The 25,558-nt window shown below is 38.3% G+C and overlaps 1 protein-coding gene across 1 annotated transcript; it reads left to right on the plus strand.

Annotated features, from left to right (window-relative positions):
* Positions 1-1,087: 1,087 nt before the first annotated feature.
* s1pr3.S (sphingosine-1-phosphate receptor 3 S homeolog) lies at positions 1,088-18,839 on the plus strand. Its single transcript, XM_018243883.2, has 2 exons — positions 1,088-1,366; positions 16,080-18,839. The coding sequence occupies exon 2, from the start codon at positions 16,231-16,233 to the stop codon at positions 17,350-17,352; it is 1,122 nt and encodes a 373-aa protein (XP_018099372.1). The 5' UTR covers positions 1,088-1,366; positions 16,080-16,230; the 3' UTR covers positions 17,353-18,839.
* Positions 18,840-25,558: the final 6,719 nt, after the last annotated feature.

The raw sequence follows: 25,558 nt of genomic DNA on the forward strand, positions 1-25,558 counted from the left end.
TAACTTTAAATTGTTGTAAGTTGTTCTGGCAAATTGGTGGCACAGACAATAGTCTTGATTCCTAAAAGTAGTACTTGAAACACTGATGCAAATTTATCCCATTAAATCTCCCTTACTCTAATTTCTATCTACATCTTGATTGAAAATCCACCTAGCAAGAGCAGGTCGATTGAATTTAACTGAGTTTGCAATCAGTCTAGTCCAGCAACTTGATTTCTGACCAGCCATTCGTAATACATTTCCTATAAGTGTACTGATGTACAAGGGAATGCTGGAGGAACCATTTGACATGTGCTTTCTTAAATCATTTAATAACGTTTAAATGAACTCTAAGCTGTACCATTGTTCCCTTGTTCTTTACACTCTGGTCTAAGAAGATTTACCACCTGCCTATCATTTATTCTCCTGAGATATTAAGGAATGTCCCATGCCTTAAAATAGGCAATATTGAGACAGCTGCCCTTGAGAATAATAATGAACCATGTGTGCTTTGTATATACATTATGGAAGTGTTACAAAGCCTGCCAGACAAAGTGAAGCCTAAAGCATAAGGATTAGCCCTATGGAAAACAGAAAGCGGCTATTGCATTTAACCTATACTTTCATTCTAAATTTTTTTTAAGGAAAGATGGGGTGTACATGTCTTCTTTCTGTGGTTGGACTGCAGGTCCCAACCTACCCTGGCTGAGTTTTTAACACAGAAAGGCAGCTTTAACATTTCTGGAGGGGTTCTTTGATGGATACACTTTATTATCACATGGTACTAAAGATACGGGGCCTTTCATCAAGATAAGGGATGTCTTAAGGCTGCTTATATGGGCTCCCAGTAAATAGTTCCCCTAACTGGTCTGTGTTTGGCAGCATTTTCTCTGGACTTGTGCATTTTGCTGGTCCTAAAAGCAATATGAAATGATTCATTAGAACACTTTAAAGTACTGTGAGTTCTTAGACATATATCTTACTACACATTTTTATGTTATTAAAAAAAATCTTATTAGCAATATCACCCTGTATTGTGTGCTCCTGGCTCAGAATGTGACCACAGTGACTAGAGGAGCACACAAAGCACAAAAGGGGTGTGGTTGGCTATGAGGAGTGAGCAAGCTACAGGAGGCTATTCTCATTCATGCTCCATAGGAAAGTGAGGGAGGTCAGACTACTGCAGCCTCTGTGCAGAGCAGGGGAATGTTCCATCTGTAAAAGAATGTCAGACAGAGATGAAGATTCCTAGAGCCTCATGAACATTTGCTTCTCCAGGAGACATTATATGAGACCTTGCCCTATGCACTTTGGTTCACTTTGGGAATTTTACATCAATGCATGCCTGGAATTTGCCAAATTTGAACACTGAAAGAATTCTCATTGGGTAAGTAAAACCAATGATTACTAAAAGTAATATTAATTTGATGCACCATGTATGATACATTATGTATCCTATAAATATACAAATTACAGATATCTTAAGCACAATTTTGGCAAGCAATCAGTGCCAATACTCAGATCAGTAATCAAATATACACAGAGACTAGGGATTTCATACATTTACTGCATTGTTGGTAAAAGTAAGTGTGACTTTGTGCTTTGTTCTCACTGCTGCCCTGTTAGCGGGATCTGTTCTTTTCAATTACACTGCCCTTTTAGGGAAATGGTTTGTGCCTTTTCTTTGTTGGCTTAATGCTTCTATGTCAGTCTGCAAACTATTAAACTTCCCCCCTTTCCCTGCTGCTGGATAAATGTAGCGTGCCAATCTGCTAATAGTAAACTGCTGTTTTAGAGAAAGGGAGACTCCTGCCTTTATACTTTTGGGCACCAACTTCATTTTCACTTTGCAAACTATTTAACTACCCATTTGCTGAGGTTCCACTGGATAGCTATTTAGTTACTCTGCACACTGTTTAAAATACCTGTGGTACTGACTCTGCATAGAGACTGTTGTAATAGAAAACATACTAGATGGAGAGGATAACACATACTGTAGCTGCAGCCCTTTTGACACTTTTGTGAGAAGCTCCTAAATTTAATAACATTTGAGTTTTTTTAAAGTTAAAAATAATGTAATAATCTCATCTCCAAGGGATAAAGACAATAAAAATAAAATAAATTTTGCCCACCCTACCTCAAAGATATAGAAAGAGAAGAGGATGTCACCACTATGTCATCATCATTACATTCCCTTTCCCATAAATATCCAGAAATTAATAAGTGCACAACAATTTACCATATTTACCATGAAACCAATTAGTGGGAGCTGCCACAGGGACAGGAAAAAAAGATATAGTTTTTTTACAGTAAACATCAATAATTGCACCCCTATTGGCCAGGAAAATAAATCTAATATTATGTTAATTATTTTGGCATTTAAAGGACAAGTAACACTAAAAAAAATTAAGTAAAAAATCCATTACTCCCCCCTCCAATAATACTGCTATCCTGAACAAAGTTAACTTTCTTTAATATTTAATACATAAATAGTGCAACAAAATCTCACTTCTTTGTTTTAAAAAGGAGGTATGGCGACCTGCACTCATGTGCGTGCTCCGGTGTTCTGCTAACCGACTTCTTTCTAAAAAAAAAAAAAAGGGCAATAGGAATAAAGATAGTTCACAGAATACATGGGAAACTGAAAAAATGGGACCGGGTGGCACTGAAGTGTAGCGGGCCTGGTGGGGTCCTGAATTTAGGACAAAGTAGATAAGCTTCTCCAAGATCATGGGGCACAAAAGCTTTTAGCCATGTCACAATTTGATCATTTTTAGCTGTGCCGAGTTGCTTTTTGCAAGTAGCATCCAATCTAACAAACAACAAAAGTTTGGGACACACCACAAAACCGGTTTTATTTTACATTAGTAAAGTAGTAACCCATAGCAACCGTTCAGCAATTAGCTTTCGTTAGTCAGCTGCATCTTGCCCAAACTGCTTTGGCCATGAGTTACATCTCTTTGTGAAACGTAATAGGTCTCCAAATGAAAAACAGAACAAAATTAATAAATAAAATTCAACTGGTCCATCGTATAAAATCGGACAATTTAAATTGCTTATGTGAATATGGTCCTGGTCTAAATCTTTAAAAGAATCATTAATCCATCCATGCAGTAGTTCCAGCACATGTCTATGCAATCAAATGCACATTTGCCAATGTTGCCTTACAGTGTTTGGGTCCTGACTGAGTTTGATTCAGATATGATAGGAATGGTATGTTCTCCCCTTGTCTATATATGTTTCCCCCGTATGCTCCAAAACAAACAGGCACGTTAGCTGGCTTTGATGACATTGGCTGTAGTGTATGGTGTGAAGGGAATAGCGACCTTAGACATGTAAGCTCCACTGAGGCAGGGCCAGTTGCCTTAAATTTCTCATATATTATTATTATTATTATTATTATTATTATTATTATTATTATTATTATTATTATTATCATTATTAATAATATTAATAATGGTGATAACATTCTCTACAAACTAGACTGCTGGCATTATGCAATACTGAATACATCACATTTTTACTTTTATATAAAAAAGTTATTTAAGACTTCAATAGGTAAAGTAAAAAACATTGTGCCATTGCATTCTATAGGACAGACCATATAGATAAAACATGGAACATATTTCTAGCCTGCGTAGCTAGCAACAAGTTGTATGGGGAATAGCTTCCAAAACTGTAGGACTGGCTCATCTAAGGGGACCCAGGGCATTGTCTAAGGAGGCCAGGTTGAGAACACTACATGTGAATATAGTTCAAAATAATTTAGCTAGCAGTTGTTGAACTACAATTTCCTGTATTTTCAGTCATCTGTTACATGTTTGGCAAACCCACAATCTACAGTTTATAGCAAGAAAAGCTGCAACAAATCTATTCCTTGTAGGATCTTGCAATCAGATCTCGACTTCCATTTATCACCGTAGTCAAGTCAGGGTCAGATTTCTCACTTGACAAATAAAACAGACAGTTTCAGCCCCATTAATCCAGTAAAGTGCTTATGCTCAGTTCTGTGACATTTTCTGGCTCAAATTTTGTTGTGACGTTTATAACTTTCTGACTGAATGCAGGAAGTGGGGCCTCTTGTTTTAGACCACAGGGCATTTTGCTATGTGATTGATGAACCAGGCCTCCATATGGTCTTTCCATAAAATATTCCAGTGATTTAGAGGATGCTTTGCTACTATGTTTTCTTTAAGTATTTCTTGGTTGTCAGAGAATGTCGGAAGTTGAACTTCAGAAGAGCTGTAGAGCATTCTAGATAAAAATACCTGAAAGCAGTAATTTTAACGGGTTCTATTTCCGTAATATAGTTGTGTGGGAAAATATTTATTTATTATTTTTTTCTATCAGAGGTCGCTCTTTTAAAGGAGAACTAAAGCTTAACTAAGTAGGGCAGAAATGTTGTACATTATGTTTTGGGCTTCTGTACCAGTTCATGGCACCACAGCCCTTTAGCGGTAAACAGCACCAGATTTAGTGGGCGGGTAGCCCAGAGGCCGCGTGTCCCTGGCATCCGGCCGTGCTGTCCTAGCACCTGTCCACATTCCCCCTCCAGTGCGAGCGCACATGCATTCCTGCACCGAAGCACTGGGGAGCAGAGCTCCCCGGTAAGCGGCTGGGCGGCATGCCGCCCCTATTATTCTGCCGCCCTTGGCCCAGGCCTTTGTGGCCTTGCCACAAATCCAGGCCTGGCAGTAAAGATCTGTGTCTCCATAGATGCCCCAGTAGCTCCCCATCTTCTTTTGCTGAGTCACTGCACATGCTCTATTCTGCTGTAACTTACTGAGCTTGGGGACTGACTCAAAATATACAGTACACATAGACAAATAAATGTCACAATAAAAGGCTGATTAGTAATCATTACAGAAAAATAGTAAATGGCAGCACACAAACCAGTGCAATTAGCATCAGAATGTAACAATCAGCCCTGTAGCATCAGCTTATATTACAGGCCAAGCTCATTTTCTGCTTGATAATTTGTGACAACCCCTAAGTTTAGCTTCTCAACAGCTGCTCAGAGCCCACTGAGCATGTGAGTGTCTCAGACACTTTCCAAGATGGTGACCCCCTGTGAGAAGTCTGACGTCCTGGATCATTGTTGCTATTGACAAGCTGAACCTTTAGGCTGGTGCAATAAGTTCAGTATATAAAATATGACATTTTTACCCATATTCATTTTTAGGGTTTAGTTCTAAATGTCTTTCAAAGGGAGAGAACATTTTGTGAATCCTACAGGTAAGTTCTGCATCAGAAGATGCCCAATATGTAATTGCTGTAGTGCACCTACCTAAACACTCACTAGCTGTTTTGGACCTTATAACTGTTAAAACTTATAAGACCATCATTTATATGGATTATATTAAAGCAATGTCATAACAGAGGCCTCAGCGGCTCTATAGCAGACTGGGGCCAAAGCAACCCCTTTGATGACCACATTCAACTCACATCTGGAAAGCTCAGCACTAGAACCAGAAGATCAGACATTAAATTCTGCCTGCACCAAACAGCTTCAGGATAGAAATTGTATATAGGTGCAGCTTTATGTCTCTAAGTGCAGTGTTTTTCCCGGTACTGGTGATAATGATAGAATGGTTACATTGTTGTGGATGCTAATTGTTCCATAAGATACACATCTAATGGAAACTCATAACCACTCAAATTTATGTATGCCAAAATTGTGGTCAACCTTCAATCTGTCTTTAGTTTTCTTTTAAACATTTTATGAAAGAGCAGCAATTTGCTAATGTCCTGCCAACACTTGTTTTAGGTTCCTCTTTCTTGATATTATTATTTCTCATAGTGCATCCGCTATGATCCCCCAGCATTTACAATAGAATGCTCTGTAAAAATACAGTGTGGAGAGAAGGCAGTTAAAAATGGAAAATTTTTTTTTTACTTTTTTGACAATAGGTACCCTTTAAGAAACATACTAAGGGAGTAATGTAATGAAAAGTCTTTTGTGTTTGCCCACTTCCAGTAACCCATAGATGTGTGTTTTTAAACAGCTGCCCAGTAAATGCTACATGCTCATTGTTACGGGTTTCTAAACAAGATTGTTTATTACAATCAATACCCTGTAAGGTGGGAAATGTAAAATGAATAAACGTTTTTGCAAGTTTTTTGCATTACATTGTTTTCTATAAAACAGAAAAAAGCTTCAGACAAACTGTATTGTTAACTATGGGGCAGATTTATTACATTAAACTGGGATATCCAGGGGGATTCCTGGCAGTCTGATATTCTTCACAAGTTATTAACAAGTTATTAACACAAAGGGGCCAATTCATTAACTTCTAGTGAAGGAATAGAAGAAAAACAACTTTGAAGTGTTTTTTTGGCTACTTCGACCATCGAATGGGCTACTTCGACCTTCGACTACGACTTCGTCTTCGAATCGAAGGATTCGAACTAAAAATCTTTCGACTAATCGACGATTCGATAGTCGAAGTACTGTCTCTTTAAGAAAAAACTTCAACCCCCTAGTTCGCCACCTAAAAGCTAGCGAACCCTATGTTAACCTATGGGGAAGGTCCCCATAGGCTTGCCTAACTTTTTTTGGTCGAAGGATAATCCTTAGATCGTTGGATTAAAATCCTTCGGTCAAAGTATTTGCGCAAAATCCATCGACTTCGATATTCGAAGTCGAAGGATTTTCATTCCCCAGTCGATATTTGACCCTTGATGCATCTGCCCCTTAGTAAAGGAGAAGGAAAGGCTACAATTAAGTAAGCTTTATCAGAAAGGTCTATATGAATACACCAGTTAACCCTCCAAGTAATGCTGCTCTGAGTCCTCTGTCAAAAGAAACACTGTATTCCTTCCCTTCTATTGTGTACACATGGCCTTCTGTATCAGACTTCCTGTTTTCAGCAAACCTCCAGGGCTAGGGCTTGAGCATGCTCAGTTTGCTCCTCTCACCCTCTCCCCCTCCCTCCTCCCCTCCCTGCTGTAATTTGAGCCCAGAGTTATGAGTGAGCAGGGAGAGACTCAGGCAGGAAGTGATGTCACACCAAGCTAATATGGCAACTGCTAACCTAAACAAACACAGAGAGCTTCTAGAGTTGTTTACTCAGGTATAGTAAAGCAATAAATATAGTGTTATAGCTTGTGGCTTATCTATTGGCAATAAACTGCTTCACGTTCATCAAAGCAAATGATCACATTTCTTCAGTATAGTTTTACATGATTTGGGTGGTTAAATGCCAATATACATAAGCACAGAGTTTATGCCCCCCTCTAAATTGTTAATCACAGATGTAAATTGCAAGTGGGGATTAAGGGGCGTATGTTTCTGCATCAAGTTGCATTCCACTTGTGTTTATCTCTTACATGAGTACAGGCTGATCAGGAAGCATATGTTGTGTTTGTTCCTGCAGTCCTCATCGGTGGAATCCATGAAGGATTAATCACAGGGAGACAAAAGAAAAAATGCCCATGTGTAAGGGCCCAAAGGATTTGGACAACTTTTAGGTTGTTGCTTAATAAAAAACGTATTTACCAAACGATAACCATTGTAACTAAACATGTATGTATGGTAAAAATACCAGACATCAGAAAAATGGGGTCCTATGTCTGTAGATACTCAAGTCTTTTAAGCCAAAATCTATTTATTGGGGGGTTATGTTCATTTTTTCTAGTGGGGTTGCCCTGCTTGACTGGCTGCCCTTTGGCCAGAGCTATGAGTACAGGTACCCCAGTTACACTGGGCCCTGTGTATAGGGGAATGAGTGTTATGCATTACTAGGATAGTAAAGAATCTACCACATGATATATAAGTATAAAAAGCCACCACTATGATGAAGTTGTCTCTAGCATAGCAATTGCACCCACCATGTGTTAAATAACCAGGCATGTGTTACTGGGAGCTTCTTACAAACTATTCTTTAACCCTGTTCCTTAAAGGGGATCTATTGCGAAAATTTTATATAAGCTTCATCTTGCTGAAATAAGAAACTTTCTAAATATTCAATTAAAAATTATGTACCATTTATAAAATAATCAAGTTACTCTTCACTATCCCCCTCAGAGCAACCTGTCTGTCTTCATTCTGTCTTTATGCAGTAGGTGGAGTCAGTTTTCGATAGTTAGGTCTAATATATCCTTTGGGGGGGGGGGGGTTGCACCCTTACTGTAGGTGCTCACTCTTTAAAAATAACCGGCTCTGATGGAAATTCTGTTTCTCTGTGTGCAGGGTGTTTGCCAGAGTCTGTTATTTTGTTACTTTTTGTTTGTGCTTGAGTTGGTTATATGAGTTATTCTGCTAAGAAAGGAAGCTCTCCTAAAAGACTTATTAGACCTACTTGTCAATCAAAATCTGACCCAGACCTCAGCATGAAGAGCGACAGGTTGTGGAGAGTGAGAAACTAAAGTGTAACTTGATTATTTCAGAAACGCTAAAGAATTTTTAATTGATTGTATTTAGAAAGTGTCTTATTTCAGGGAGATGAAGCTTATATTAAATTTTCATTTTTGTGATAGTTCCCCTTTAAGGTGCTCAGTCTAAGTGAATGAATTGAAGGAAGCACCTTCCCACGGGTTATTATAATGATTGCAACTATAGGAACCAACTCACACTTCTTTAGTTGCTGTCCCACTCCCACAGTCCTTTACAGGAGGCTCTAAACCCAACTTTTATATTCACAATCTCAACCTTTAATAGCCGCTATCTTGCAGTTACAGTCCCTTACTGGCAGCTATTATATGCACTGCTAATTTATGCACCCTATAGCCATACAATGCTATACTATACCTGCTATTCCACAGCCACAGCCCCTTCCCAGAGACTATTATCCTCACTGATACTATAGGTACCATCTCTCCCTACTATACCTGCTATCCCACAGCCAGTCCTTTCCAGAGGATAGTTTAAATGCTACTGTAGGTATCATCTCTACTAGCTATTATCCCCATAGCATATATAAGAGCAGTTGATGTTCCTCATCACAGTAAAGAGGTAATTGTGTTGTTCTTGAGCTTACCCACACTCTTTCTACTGACAGTACTGTGTGTTGACTATGTTTTGAGCTGAAAAAGCTTAGAACAACAAGGCATATATATAGACTGGAACTTCACTTACCAGAAAATTTGAAAAGGTAACATGATAAAATGCTTGTTGCTGAAAGGGTGGCCAGGCTGGAATTTGCTTCCAGAGGAAACCATGAAAACTCACCAGGGGAAAAGAAAATAAAACAGGATAGCCTCCGAGGGAAAAACCACACAGCTATAGGAATCTGTAGGTCACAGCAAGGTTCTCTATCAATAAACACTTTAGCCCCACTGCAAGGAAAGGGACCATCAAAAAAATCTTGTTTTAGCCTACAGATTGAAACTTAGCAGAAAGCAGCGAGTTTGGGTTAGAACATTATGGGAACCCGTTCAGAGTCATTACAGTCCCTTGTGGATATCTGCTATACATTAGTGTATGTTTAAATTCTGGCATCTGTCTATCACATTTTTTATCTTGGCTCATGCTAGAGTTTATATTGTACATATCATTTATCATAGCGATGGTGATTGTATTGCAAAACAAGTCTGTAGCATCTAATTCTCTGAGGTTTAGGTGTTGATGGATGTATGGACTGCTATTCTTTTTCTTTCTCAGTATGATTGTAAGGGTTACTGACAGCCATAGCTGGGAACTTTCTGACTGAGCTGACCCTAACATCTGGAAAATATCAACCCTCGCTGTCTGCTACCCCTTCAACTAGAAATGACATTGCAGCATTATTCTGAAAATACATATGCAAGATTATATTGTCAGACAACTAGTTAAATGGCCCTTAAAATACTGACTCTGTTCACTTCTACTACATGCGGCACCACATGATGGGATTGGATTCTCGGTAGATAATAGATCACAATACCATTTACTTATTGCTCTTTATTGATACATTTGACGTATTTCCATCATGCTTTTATAAAAGGTGGTACCATTGAGTTGCCACGGCGAGGCAGCTGATACGTCACAAGGATAGGGCAGCATAGTTATACAATAACTAGTATTCCTGTCCTGCAGAGCCCTGAGTTCAATTCCAGGTAGAGCACTCAATGTTATCCTGTTTCCTTCCACACTCCAACAAATATAAAGCAAGGTTAATTGGATACTGATGAAACTGGCATCCGTGTGTGTGTGACAGGGTCATTAGATTGTAAGCAGGGACTGATAATAATAAGCTGTAATACTGTGGCTAGTGTCAAGCCCACCAGTACTGTCTCATCAGGGGCATTGTTTTCTTTTTTAAATTTGCACATCACCAAGAACATAATATTGATCATTATGGATAAATAATGGTTGTAGTGCACATGGGCCAATCCAACCTTTTTTAGTCTGCGGGGCAGGTGTCTTGCAGTTATTTTACTGATTTCAAGGTTAATGCTTATTAAAGCCAAGTCATACTGTGCCATTATCAAGATAAGGTATTTGATATTTGTTTTTGTATAAAAGCTCTTTACCATTATCTTTTTTGGACCCATAGGATTTGTAGCCCCTATGGTTTGAAATCCCTACCGTTCCTTTTTTTCTTAATTACTAGGGAGGCAGAAACCTATGGGGGAAATTCACTAACGGGCAAAAATTTGCCAGCGATGGCTTTGTCGCCTTCGCCACACTTCGCCAGACGCAACTTCTCACAGACAATGCTAATTCACTAAGTTACAAAGTTTTGTCATCGGTGCCGAATACTTGCGAAGTTGTGCTAGCGTTACTATGGCAGGCATAGCAAAGTTGCGCTAGCCTTAGATAATTTGCATACGGTGGAAAGTTAAATTTCTTTGGACGTATATGTTGCAGCAAATACAGTAAACTACACAGTAAGTCCAGGGAACCTTAATAAAAGAAAATAGCGTTGTTATATTGCCCTACACATGAGCCCACAGTATAGTTTAGGTGTCATATGTATATCAAATGTAGGGGGGAAGGAGGGTACCCAAAGAAAAATGTACGATCTTTTTCAGCCTATCACCCTGTAAAAAGGAAAGACGCCAGTGTTTTTTGGGACTTAGAAGGTTTTCTTGGATTTTTTGGACCAAGTCCTATCTACTCTATTGCACTTCGCCTGGTCTGAGGTGGTGAAGGCAAGTCTGGTGATAGAGGTAATGTTCAGTAAAAACAAAAACTTGTGAATTTGCGTAGTAATGCTGTTTCGCCAGAGCGAAAATACGCCTAAAATACAAGTGCGAAGTTGGCGCTAGAGTCTATCTCCTTCAATAGTTAGTAAATCAGCAAAGCGTTAGGCACTTCACCTTTTAGTAAATTTCCCCCTATGTATCTAGTTTATCATATTATGGTATTATCTGTATCATTATCTGTATCATTGGCCCATAGGTTGATGACCATTTCCTATCACACTTATAATGTGATAGGAAATGTAGTGTTTGTAAAGGGATTACATTTCATCTTTGGCTGAGTCATTGCGCCTGTGATCAATAAGGCCCAGTAAAGCTTTCTGCCCTAGAGGGACAAACCTTCTAGTGTAAGTTGGGGAATAGGGGCCCCATTAACAAGAATTAGTCGGTACAGGCTTTAGCTGTTACTTTCAAGGAGTATAAGATAGTGAAAATATCTAGAAAGAGCAGCCTATGCTCCAGTCCGGAGGGGTAGAAGGGGGCAGCTCACCCCTAGACTCTGATTGCCTAAGTGAAGGGACCACTGTTCTGAAGAGGAAATCAGGCTACATTTTTTCTCTGATCTATTTCTGATTTGGGGAATCCAGACCACAAGGGGCATAAAAACCCTAAAAGGTGAACATTGCTCCAACTCCCAAAGCTATCTCCATAGTGGAATTATAAAATGTTGTTTTACCTTGATTGTACTGACATCTTATAATATTATTTCAAGTGTTGTGAGTATTAAGCCTGTGGTGCTTTATTCAATACAGCCTTTTGTTATATGGTTTACAAGAAACGTCCAGTGTCCTATACCTTCATTTTACACAACACCCCCAGAGAGGTGTAGTTAAACAACACTCTCACCTTCGCCCTTCCACTTGGTGAAGGTTCGTCCTGTAAAACGAGAGTCCAGTGTTACCTGTGTTCCATCTGCCTGACACCTTACTGTTTGGAAGCAAAAATCTGATTAGTTGCTATGGGTTACTCACACTCCTAGACCGGATGGCCGTCATGGTGGTGGGGTGGGATTTCTTCTCTCCCCCAAATGTAGGTTTCAAAATCTAACTACACCGACTTCTCTCTTCTTCACTTCTTTTGAAGTCCACAGCATACGTTTGTTTTCTCCAATCTCTCTGCGTGTTGCTGTCATATATCGCCCCCCAGGTCCCTACTCCACATTCTTGGATCACTTTGCTGCCTGGCTTCCATACTTTCTCTCCAGTGAGACACCTGCTCTCATTTTAGGGGACTTCAACATCCCCATTGACAACTCTGCTTCTGCTGCCACCTCTAAACTTCTCTCTCTAACAGCTTCTTTTGGTCTCTCTCAGTGGACCGACTCACCTACCCACATCGAGGGTCATGCTCTCGACCTTATATTCTGCCACTCATGCTGCCCATCCAACTTAATTAACTCTCCCTACCCTCTGTCTGACCATCATCTACTCTCCTTTCAGATACTGCTTTCACCTGCACCTTCACAACCATCTCTCTCTACCCACACGTACAGAAACCTTAATGCCTTTGAACCACAACAATTATCAACAGTATCAGCACAATCCATATCTCATATTAATACCCTCTCCTGTCCCAATATGGCAGCTTCTCTCTACAACGATGCCCTTTCAACAGCACTTGACTCCCTTGCACCTTCTACCACCCGTCACAGCGGGCCAGCTAGACCCCAACCCTGGCACACTAGTGTAACACGGTACCTCAGAAGATGTAGTAGATCAGCTGAGCGACGGTGGAGAAAGTCACGAACTGACCCTGACTTCATCCACTTCAAATTCATGCTCTCCTGCTATAACCGAGCTCTATCATTAGCCAAAGAACAATACTTCTCTTATCTAATATCTACTATGTCCTCCAAACCACAGCAGCTGTTTGCCACATTTAACTCACTCCTATGCCCCCCTCCACCTCCTCCACCTATTAATGTTACCGCCCAAGACCTTGCTCATTTCTTTAATGAAAAAATCGATCTCATTAGGCTGAGCATACCGTCCGACAACAATCTCAGACCAATGTGCAGTCCACTCACATCTACTTTGCACTCCTTCACCCCTGCAACTCTAGATGAAGTAAGCAAACTTCTAGCCAGCTCAAAACCCACCACCTGCTCCCTTGACCCCATACCCTCTCGCCTTCTCCACCAAATCTCTGATACACTCTCTCCTGCACTTACCCACCTATTCAATCTTTCACTCTCTACTGGTACCTTTCCATCATTATACAAACAAGCACTAATCACTCCTATCCTCAAAAAACCTTCCCTTGATCCCAGCTCTCCCACTAACTATCGACCGGTCTCCCTTCTTCCATTCGCATCCAAATTACTAGAAAGGCTTGTATACAAATGCCTGATCCAGCATCTCACTCACAACTCCCTTCTCGACCCATTGCAATCTGGCTTCCGCCCATCACACTCAACTGAAACTGCACTCACCAAAGTAACCAATGATCTTCTATTGGCAAAGTCTAAAGGTCATTATTCCATTCTAATCCTTCTAGATCTCTCTGCAGCCTTTGACACAGTTGACCACACACTCCTCCTTGACATTCTACACTCAGCTGGCATTCGGGACACTGCTCTTTCATGGTTTACATCTTATCTGTCTGACCGTTCCTTTAAAGTTTCCTTCTCTAACTCTACTTCTACTACTTTCCCACTCTCTGTTGGAGTTCCTCAAGGCTCTGTTCTTGGCCCCCTCGCTCTATACAACTTCACTAGGGAAACTCATTCAGTCATTTGGACTTCGGTATCACCTTTATGCTGATGACACCCAGCTCTACTTGTCTACTCCTGATCTTTCTAATTCTGTCCTTTCCCAAGTCACAGACTGTCTCTCTGCTGTCTCCTCCTGGATGTCACAGCGCCACCTGAAACTGAACCTTTCTAAAACAGAACTCATCATATTTCCTCCAAGATCTTCCCCTGTCCCTCAGATATCACTCACCGTAAACAACACCACCTTTCATTCCACCACACAGGCACGCTGCCTAGGAGTCATCTTAGACTCTCATCTGTCTTTTTCACCACACATTCAAACACTTGCAAAATCTTGCCGTATTCAACTGCGCAACATTGCTCGAATACGACCCTATCTCAGTTCAGAATCAACTAAAACACTGATTCAGTCTCTCATCATCTCCCGCCTTGATTACTGCAACTTACTCCTCACAGGTATTCCAACAAGTCACCTTTCACAACTCCAATCTATTCTAAACGCGGCCTCTAGACTCATTCATCTAGCTCGCCGCTCAACATCAGCTGCTCCCATATGTATGTCCCTTCACTGGCTCCCAATCTCTTCTAGAATCAAATTCAAATTACTTACACTCACATTCAAGGCCCTTAATAATGAAACCCCTCCCTATATTTCATCTCTAATCTCCAAATACACTCCTTCACGAAACCTACGCTCTGCTTCTGATCTTCGCCTCACTTCTCCTCTGGTCACTTCTGCCCATTCTCGTCTACAAGACTTCTCTCGGGCTTCTGCTTTTCTCTGGAACTCTCTGCCACAAGCTGTCAGACTTTCTCCTTCCTTCCAAACTTTCAAGCGCTCCTTAAAGACCCATCTGTTTAAAGAGGCCTATTCGATGTACCTTAATTAATCTGTATCAAAAATGACAAAGTGTTTATACAATCCTAATGTCTCAATTGTACCCTAACCTTTTAGTTTGTAAACCCTATTGTACTCTGTAATCCTTGTCTGTTATCCACCATTTATTCCCTGTTTGCTATAACTGCAGTAAAGCACTGCGTATCTTGACAGCGCTATATAAATAAATGATGATGATGATGATGATGATGATGGGTTACTAGACTAGATTTTTATTCCAATGTTTATTATTATCATTAACATGTATTTATACAGTGCCAACATATTTTGTAGCACTGATTATGGTTAGGGTAGTGTTGTCCCTGCAAGCAGTGGAGGTTGCCTAACCTTTTGTATAGAATCCTGCATTTGTTTTAGAAATGCCTTTGGCCAGATACTCCATTATTGTGGCTTTGTTGCTTTTAAATGGGGAATGTGCCCATATTAACTTCCCTGTGTTTTATGTAAACACAGCACTTTCCAAAGTTCAGCAGTTGACAGTGGTAGGGTCAGACATAATGGTGGCATGATTTTGTGTGATGTCTGACCTCTGTGCGGGTCACCAGTAGGTGATGATAAAAATGTGAGCTGAAACAGAAGGTTATGTACATGAGCAAATGTAAAGGTTTCTTCATCTAAAAGAACCTTACACAATAAATGGAGTTTTATCACATCCAAAGAATGTGAATATATCTTTATGGTAAATTTGCTTTTCTTACATGAATTTGATTAAAAAGTATTTGTATCACTTGGAATGATATTCTATGTTAAGCCTTAAAATGTTAACGGGGAAATATCACTGGAATAAAAAAGTGTTTACAAAAAATAAATGCATACTCCTTTGGAAATGAGTGTAGTTGGGTTTTTTCTTTTAACTTTATTCGGCATTTGAAAATAATATCTTTCTGTTCTCATGTGGGGGCAGCAAATAACCTGGAATTCACTTGGATAAATCACAGCAAATAAGCTTAGTGAAGTTATACACTATTAAAGCTTGTGTCAGAATGGAATAGAGTTCTAAAGAGCAGGGTGATTAATGGCAGTTTCCCTTTAACTTATTGCATTGTTACCTAGCATAAAATAGATGGGTGTTTATATAATAATGACAGTGAGGAAGAATAAATGCTGTTCTGAGACAATGAAAAGAACTTCCCTTTGTGGATAATTCACCGTAAGATCCTTGTGATTAAGTAAAATCATATCTCTTCAAGTACTATTCAGAGGACTTTAATATTTTTTAAACAAAATGATATTGATTTCTTTCTTATGCAGGTAAAAATGAAAATATTTTCTAGCCAAGTAAAAAAATCTTGAAAGCTACAGGTATTTTTAATCTCTAGTTGGTGATGTGTATTGATTTGTTTTTCTTTTCTTTGCATTCCACAGGAGTCTATTGTAAAGCACATTATGCTTGGCATATTCCAAGAAGCTCAGTCATTCATTAAAGAGAAGCCACGGAGAATGTGGATAGTGCGCCCTCTCGTGAATTGTGTTTGAATTACAGAGAAAGAATTGCTTTTTTTCATCAAAGGCAAATATGGCTTTAGTATCTCTGCCTTCCAAAAAATTGGAATCCCGGAGGTGCGATGAAGTGATAAATCTTCACTACAACTACACAGGAAAACTGAAGGAAAGAGAGTTTGATCATATGGACACAACTGAAATAGTGTTTCTTATCATCTGCAGTTTAATAGTACTTGAGAATCTAATGGTGCTCATCGCTATCTGGAAGAACAACAGATTCCACAACAGGATGTACTTTTTTATCGGCAACCTTGCACTTTGCGACATGCTAGCCGGGATCGCTTACATTGTCAACATTTGTATGTCTGGAAGTAAAACTATGGATATCTCTCTGACAGCCTGGTTTGTTAGGGAGGGGAGTATGTTCATTGCCCTAGGAGCTTCCACGTTTAGTCTGTTGGCAATTGCTATTGAGAGGCACTTAACAATGATTAAAATGAGGCCTTATGATGCAAACAAGAAATACAGAGTGTTTCTTCTCATTGGAACTTGTTGGCTCATCTCTTTTTCTCTTGGTGCCTTGCCAATTCTTGGCTGGAACTGCATTGGGGACTTACCAAACTGCTCCACAATCTTGCCTCTGTACTCAAAACGTTATGTTGTATTTTGCATTAGCATTTTCATAGCCATTCTAATTGCAATAGTTATCCTCTATGCACGTATCTACATTCTGGTTAAGTCCAGCAGCCGGAAAGTCACAAAGCACAGTAATTCGGAGAGATCCATGGCACTTCTCAGGACAGTTGTTATTGTTGTGGGAGTTTTTATTGCCTGCTGGTCACCTATATTTATCCTTCTCCTGATAGATGTTGCCTGTGAAGTTAAAACGTGTTCTATATTATATAAGGTACAGTGGTTTATTGCTATTGCTGTTCTAAACTCTGCCTTGAATCCAGTCATCTACACACTAGCCAGCAAGGAAATGCGTCGGGCATTCTTTCGTCTGGTGTGCAGCTGTTTGGTCAAAGCAAACAATTCAAGATCATTACCGATCCAACCAACGCCCGACCAGAGCAGGAGCAAATGCAGTAGCAGCAGCAATTCTCCAAAACATAAAAGCTTTATACAGACTAATGGTCACAGTAAAGATGAAAAAAGTGAATCCTCATACCATAATGGAACTTTAACCAAATAACCTTCCATTTTCATTACTCTTTAGTACAAGGACTTAAGTACTCTCTGAGTTCCCTAATGGTTTTCCCTGCACTTATAAACTTTTGGTTACCGAGTACCATGAAGTATTGTTAATATTTGAATGCATGTCCGTTAATTCATTTTATTTTCTAAGTGTTTTAACTCAGGAAATACGTCGAATGCACGTTACGATGGAGCAGATGGTTTTGCAACTGGAAAAAAAGTAACATTTTGGTAAATATTATAGCCAATTCAAAACAATTCCAAAAAAAGTAACTGAACATTACTGACATTTTATTGAGGATAAAGACTAAAAATCTGTGGAGCTGGAACTTGCAATAGAGGTGCCTTAATAATAACCCTGGAAGATTTGGGCTTGAGCTCTACCAGTTGTAGCATGTAAGGCCTAATTCAATGCAACATCTGCTTTATATATATATATATATATACAATGAACCATTGACCAATATCATTTTGTTTATTAGTTGGTGCACCCTAGTAATTGTTATCTTACATCAAAACACATTACATGCTTGATCTTTTCTAACTTGAAATTGCTCCAACGGCATTCTTACAGGTGTTTCCATTCCATTATAGGCAAGAACTTTGAGGTCCTTTTTTTTTCTTTTGTAGCTGACATTCAACATCTTGACAAGTGAAAAGATCTGGGAGGATAAGAATTCCAATTGTCCAGCGACTGTATTATATTAATAGGTTATCTATATAAATATATTAAATACTTTTCTAAAGTAAAATAAGGCTTCAAATTGCAAACCAAGATGCAAGTTTTTTTTTTTTAAATCGTGTATAAAAAGTTTGTCCAACCAATGATACATGCACACATACGTTTATTTTATTTATCTGTTTATGCTGTTATAATGTCCTATATATATATATACTATCTGATATGACCTATCATATATGATTTTTTTAAATATACCTTCTGTCTTCTGGTGTTTGCTATACTTGAAGCAAGGCTGGTGAACATGCAAAAAATGTATCAGCTGCCCCAAAGGAAACAAATAAAGAAGACCAGTCCCAATCAGTCCTCATGGTCATTTGCTAAGAGCAGCTGGAAAAAAGTAATGTTTAATGACAGTAAACTAATGAAAACACCACCCCACAATTTAGAAAACCCCATTTTAAATGGTCTAAAACCAAAAGCACTTCAGGTCCATGTTCGATAACTTGGAAGAACAGAATGGCTGGGTAGAACATAATAGGGGACTGTGCTAGACTGAAGAAAGGCAGCTTCTAAAAACCCAATACTTGGTCTGCCAGTTTAGCAGCCCTGAAAGAGAGTTGTTAGGCCTAGTTTATTGGAGTTGCTGAACAATTTGGCCATTTAATTTTCCATTTTCATAATGAGTGCCCAGAGGCAAGTTCAATTTCCTATTTAATTGACTTTCTATTTAACTGTTCATTAATGTGTTTATTTTCTCAATGAATGCGTCATTTTATTCAAGTATAATCGGCCCTCTTATTTTGTCATTTACTATATATATATATATATATATATATATATATATATATATATATATATATATATATATATATATATATATATATATATATATATATATATATATATATATATATATATATATATATAACGATCAATGGAGAAGTCAGCACTCACGTAACATGGTATAAACGTGCCTGGGTGCAGTGTCCAAAATATTTAGAATTACAATTCAACAAAGAAGGTCCGCACTCTCAGGTCTTAAAAATCAAAAATGCTTTATTAAAAAAGACTAACGTTTCGGCCTCTCTTTGAGAAAGGCCTCGGAGAGGCCGAAACGTTAGTCTTTTTTAATAAACCATTTTTGATTTTTAAGACCTGAGAGTGCGGACCTTCTTTGTTGAATTGTATATGTATATATATATATATATATATATATATATATATATATATATATATATATATATATAGATATACAGTAGATATACAGTAGATATATATATATATATCACAAAATTATATTAGCATAACAGAGCTAGCTCTATAATAGCACTGTATAAATGGGTGCAAATAGCACAGCAAAAAAGAAGCATGCTGTATATACTGTATATTTAACAGCTAGTTCTGTATCCACAACTGTTTAGCATTTAGATGGCAAGCAAGCTCCAGACTGCAATAGTTAAGTTTATTCCCAAACAGCATGCATCTTAGCTAATTGTTACTTAGCCATGTAACAAGTGATTTCAGTTTAAAGGGGCATTAAACTATGCACCAGTGTCTGGTGGAACACATGAATCTGCACCTCGCATTAAATACAGTGCATATATGGCTACAGAATGTTAGATATTAAAAAATGCAGTTACCCTTTATGCATAGACTCATTTTATATACTTTCTGCTGAACTGTATAATTTCAAACCTTTATATGTGAAAATATCTATATACTGTATGTACAGTATATGTATATGTTTATAAATCTTTAGCCACACTACTTAACTGTATGTATATTACTCACTAATTTTTTGCACAAACACCCAAACTTTTGCACAAACAAATTCAAATTCAAAAAACTCAAGATTCAAATTTCCAAAAAACTTGTTTGTCTGGTATTTACTAAGCAAAAAAAACTTGAAAATTCATAGGTAAAAAAAGCCATCTAAAAGCTGGCAAGTTCATGTAGAAGTCAATGGGAGTTGTCCTAGGCAAAATTCAAGCCATTTTTTTTTTCATTCAAGTTTTTCGGGATTAAATTTGAGTTTGGAAAATTTAAGCTTTTTAAGTCTATAAACTCAAAAAAATCAAGGTATTCAAGTTTTTAAGGAGAACATCCCAATGTAAAGCCAATACATTGTATTGTATCTCACCAGTAATACGTGGGGTCTGGGTGCTCATGTCCCAGACCTACAGCTCAAGGTGGAGGTTTCAAACCAAAAGAGAAAACAGCAGGCACTCTGCTTGTAAAACAAAACTGAAGACTTAGATCAATACATAGCCTTACGAGTTTCGTGCCATTAGGTACTTAATAACAGGCTGTACCATACATACATTTATAGTTGATAAATAAGCCTAAAACTGTAATATACTTTAGCTGACATGGAAACCAATAGAGACCGCGGCAAAAGCAAGTTGGCTGGTACTGATTAATTTTGAATACAATTAAAGGAAAAGAAAAAATAAAGCCCAAATCAGGATGAGTCAGTTGTCTGGGCCCTGAGCCAAAGACTGGATTACAATAAGGGCAGAAACAGACCAATCCATGGTCTCATGCGGTTCTTGCCAAAAGGGATTTACAGAACCACCCTATAAATATCTGGCTGATCTCCAACCAGACAGCATTTTTTGGGCACAATTAAAAAGACCAATACGTTGTCACCAAACAATACCACTTTGTGTATAAGAAGCTTAGGTTATGAATGGGAGATTCTGTATCTGTATGTATTATAATGCCAATGTGTTCCGTAGCACCAGTCCTTTTGTTTTTGTATTTTTTATTTAATCTGTTATTTAAAAGACAATATGTCTATTGGCACAGTTGTCCTCTTGAGCTAAACATACATTACTTGATTATTTTTTATACTGTATATATATATGGTTTAATTATTGTGTTGGTATGTGTCAAACTCCATGAATCGTGTTTGTCTGAAAGGTTCCATGTTTATGCCATAGGGAATTGTTTCTGCACCTTAGGAAAAATCATTTGCATGATGCTCCATGCATGCATTCATTTCTTATATGAAAACATAATCAATAAAACTATATACTGGCATATTAATATCACGACAGATGTATAAAGACATTTTTGATTTGTTTTCCTTATTTTTATGGGACATTTTATTTTCAAAACCATTTCCTTTTATGTAAAAATGTAAAAATGTCTTTTTGTAGCCTCAATAAATCCGCCATAATTCAAATTTCTGTTGAGTATTGCCAGATTCCTTAAAATAGTTATTCTGCAGAATAGGCAAGGGCAGGATAAAGTTGGTGGCCTACTTAGCAGAGAGTTAGGACTAGAACTAGAAAAAGTTGATGTTTTGACTCAGGAAAAAGTACAATATTTGAAATATAGAAATTGTAATTTGTTACAAGCCAGTCCATTTTACACAGTATAGATCATGATATTAAACATGCTGTGAGTGGTGCGGCCAATATAACTCTGCTCTGCAAGCTCATTTATTTGGGCAGGTACAAAGAAAAAAAACAAAATGTATTCCAGGGAGAAACCTAAAGGATAACATTTGTTAGATACATTATTAAAGGCAGTATCTTCATCTATCACAGTCTGTGGGTCAAGAGCTAATGGAAGGTTTCATCTAAGCCTGAGGCATACAATATATGAGGCTAAACCTGGATTTTATAACCTCGCAGTAATAGCATCTAATAATGGGAAAATATATATTGCGGAGAGATTCAGAGATGAGAGGTTTTTGAAATGGATACAGCATTAAAGGAACCCTAACACCAAGACCAAAATTCACTAAAGGACGAAGTGCCTAACGCTAGAGTGAATTCGCCAGCGTAGCGCATTTTCGTTAATTTGCCGATTCACTAACGGACACTGGTGTAAATTCGATAGTGTTACTTCGCACCCTTACGCTTGGTGAATTTGCGCAACGGACGTAACTACGCAAATAAACTGACGCGCAAATTTTTCTGAACGCTTCCTTTTACGCCAGACTTCCTTTGCCACCTCAGACCAGGCGAAGTGCAATAGAGTAGATAGGCATTGCTTCCAAAAAAATGTTAAAAAATTTTCTAAGTCCCAAAAAACACTGGCGTTTTTTCTTTTTTTATGGGTGATAGGCTGAAAAAGATAGAAAATTTTTTTGGGGCGACCCTCCTTCTCCCCTACATTTCCTGACTCATGGCACCTTAACTATACAGTGGGCACATGTGTAGGGCAAAATAAAAATTTTATTTGCTGTTTTGAAGGTTTCCCAGGCTTGTGTAGTGATGCTTCATATACCTCCATTGTAACTTCAATTTGGCGTGGTATGCAAATTAAGCATCGCTAGCGTAACTTCGCTTTGCTTGGCGAATTAACGCTAGTGCAACTTCGCAGCCTTACGCTTCCCCTGAGTGCAACTTCGGATTTTAGTGAATTTGCGTAGTGCTGGCGAAAATACGCCTGGCGAAGTGCGGCGAAGTGCGGTGAAGCGGGCGCTGGCGAATTTGCGCAGGTTAGTGAATTTGGGCCCAACACTTTTTCCTTAGCTTATTCAGGTATCAGACCTGTTCTCCAGAATGCTTGTATTTTCCAGATATTAGATCTTTCCATAATTTGAATCTTCATACTTAAGCCTACTAGAAAATAATTTAAACTGTAAGGGGGTTATTTATCAAAATCTGAAATGTTCTCACTTTTTTATGAAAACCACTCTGAGCAAATCTGCACTGACTTTTCCCCCTATTTATAAATACATTTCCATACAAATTTCTTATACAGAAAAGACTCCATAAAATCGTGAAAAAATCAGACGTGTAAAACTTTTTCAGATTTGGCTCCCAAAACCTCAGACTCTTTCGGATTTGTTGCCCGAAAGCACAAAATCTTCGGATAATTGACAGAAACCCAGCGCAGATCAGGATATCTTCAAATGTCAATGGGACACCTGCCATTGACTTCTACATGATCTCACCAGGTCTGAGTTGGAGTACTTATTTTTGGACTTTTAACACCATAGGGGTTTAATAAATCTCTAAAAATGTGAGGTTTTTTTCTACAATAAAATTGTAGTTTTTCCATTTAACCAGAAAAAAACAGACTTTGATAAATAACCCCCACACTGTAAATGTAATAGTACATGAGGGAGTTTGTGATATTTTGCCAATTTCACAAGGTATAACTCATGGTCCCATACCTACAGTACATAAGGCTGGATAGCAAAATGGCAAAAAACTTTTTTCATCTCAACTGTTTTTTTTCTTGTCCCCAAAACCTGAACCAGAAAAACCTGATCACATTAAATCTGTGGGGAAAAACTCACTGTGTAATCACATATAATTTTTTTTTAAATTGACATTTTTTAAAAAAAAAATTTGAATAATAAAATAACTTGAATGTTAAAAATACATTTTATATTGACCTCTATAAAAGCTCACCAAGTTTTAGTTGCCGTTTTTTAAATTGGAATTTTCAAAATTTTGATTTCATTTTGCATAACTTTACTTAAATCTATTAAAAAAACCTGGATTCAAGTTTTATTAAATTTACCCCTCAGGTAAAACATTGAATAAACTAAAATGAACTGTTTTTCAAACCAAAAGGGGCATATTTAATAAAACTAAACTTTTTCTCACTTTATTCAACCAAAAACTCAAATTCAAACAGACTCTCAAATAGCAAGATTCCTTAGTCGAAGTACACAAAAAAATAGCTCGAAATTCAAATTTTTTTCATTCGAAAATTCACCTCGACCTTTGATAAATCTGCCCCTTAGTGTACTTTTGGGCCAGATTCAATTTAGGGAGAAAAAGTTATTTCATGGTTTATCATGTGAAAACTGGACGAGATTAAATTCAGGAGAAAAACTTTTCTCCTAATTCACATCCAGTTTTTTTTCCATAGACTTCAATAGAGTTTTCACTTGATAAACAGTGAAAGTGAGGGAGTTTTCTGAAATTAACTGAAAATTAAATCTTGTCCATGAGTTTTCATGTGATAAACTTTTTTCTCACTGAATTGAATCTGGCCAATTTTGCCTTACATAAAAAAGGGTTACTAAATGTGAGCAAAACTTTATTTTTCTGAAAATTGTTTACATGAGCATGAGGAATGTTTCCCTCCTGGTAGTGGCAGAATGAATACGGTTGTGGTTTTGATTGTGTTACTTTTAATACAATATTCCACTGTGTGCCTTTTAAATAAGCAATTCTGCTATTCAAAATGTTCTTTTCAAACTCATTATTTGTTTTTAGTATTAATACCGGTTTGTGTGCACCCACCTTGTTTCACTATAAATGTTCCTGTGATTGCTGAAACAGCCTGTAAAACATCATGCAGGTGTGAGGTTACCTGGTGGTCTAGTGGGGTTTAGGGGCCAGCGGGGACACCCACAGCTCTGATCCCTGGTCTCCAGTGCGCATCTCTCCTATGGCACGCTCGGTCAATCATTTTCTGGTTTATGCACCAAGCGTCATCACGTTTTGGCACGAAAGTTTAAATATTTAAAGGGAGCTTGGGCCAATTCTCATTACCTGCTGTTAGGTCTATTTTGTTAGTACCTGGGTGCATTTATTCTGCTCATATCTCCTAGTTTTTGATCCTTGCCTGTCCGACTTTGCTTGAACCCTGCCTGACAGACCTTGTTTGAACTCTGCCTGGACTGACGTTAGCCCATCTGGCTCAGCTTGAACTCTGGCTGGGACTGACCCTTGTCTGCCTGACCCCACTTGTATTCTTAGTACTTCCTTGGTGAGATCAGGATCTGACCCCTTTGCTTATCCAGAACTTCTATTTAGCTCCTCTCATTTTAAGACCTGATGGCATCTGAGTAGCTGAGGGCTCCTCCCAACGTCAAAGGCAGTTGCTAAAGGCAGAAGAATGAGCCGTGAACTGGAGCTTACCACTAGTTCTGGATTTAGGGAGCTGATCGTGACAGCAGGTTACTTCTGTGTCAGCTTTTCAATTCTTCCTACCCTTTCTTATCTGCCATGTCAGATGCATTTTCAGTAGCCCAGATGATTTCTGAGCTAACTTCCACTTGTAGGAAGCTGAAATTCACTTTAGACTTATGATACGGTATTCTGCTTTTTGTAAAGATAAGGGTGGTCTGGGTGTCAGGACCCATTACGTCTTACTGTATATAAACTTCTTACTGCCTCTCACATATTTATTTGGGCTGTCAGTACCTTCTGCCTCTTACTGAATAATTTATTTAGGGTATGGGAAAGATGTGTTCTTAGAAGTCACTGTACAATTATTTAAGTGTAAGTTTGGCCTTTACTGTGGAAACTGATACAGAAAGGCTCAAGCTAATGGAATATGATGCAGCTGGCCTGAAAGCCTGAAATTGCCCTTACCGCTCCCTATTGATATAAATTAAAATTTCCTGACACAGCCAAGTACAAGTAGTTCCTGGCCCCAAAATGCAGCATTAGAACATTTTAATAAACCACAAAACTAGCGGTGTGCTGAGCTTCCATTAAGGATATGGCGCAGAGGTTGTTTTGTTCACCGACGGTCAGTAAGACCTAAAATGTCCATTTCACTTCTTCTGATAATAATAATTGAAAAACACCCTGAGTGA

This window comes from Xenopus laevis, chromosome 1S, assembly GCF_017654675.1.
Source record: "Xenopus laevis strain J_2021 chromosome 1S, Xenopus_laevis_v10.1, whole genome shotgun sequence".
Lineage (NCBI taxonomy): Eukaryota > Metazoa > Chordata > Amphibia > Anura > Pipidae > Xenopus > Xenopus laevis.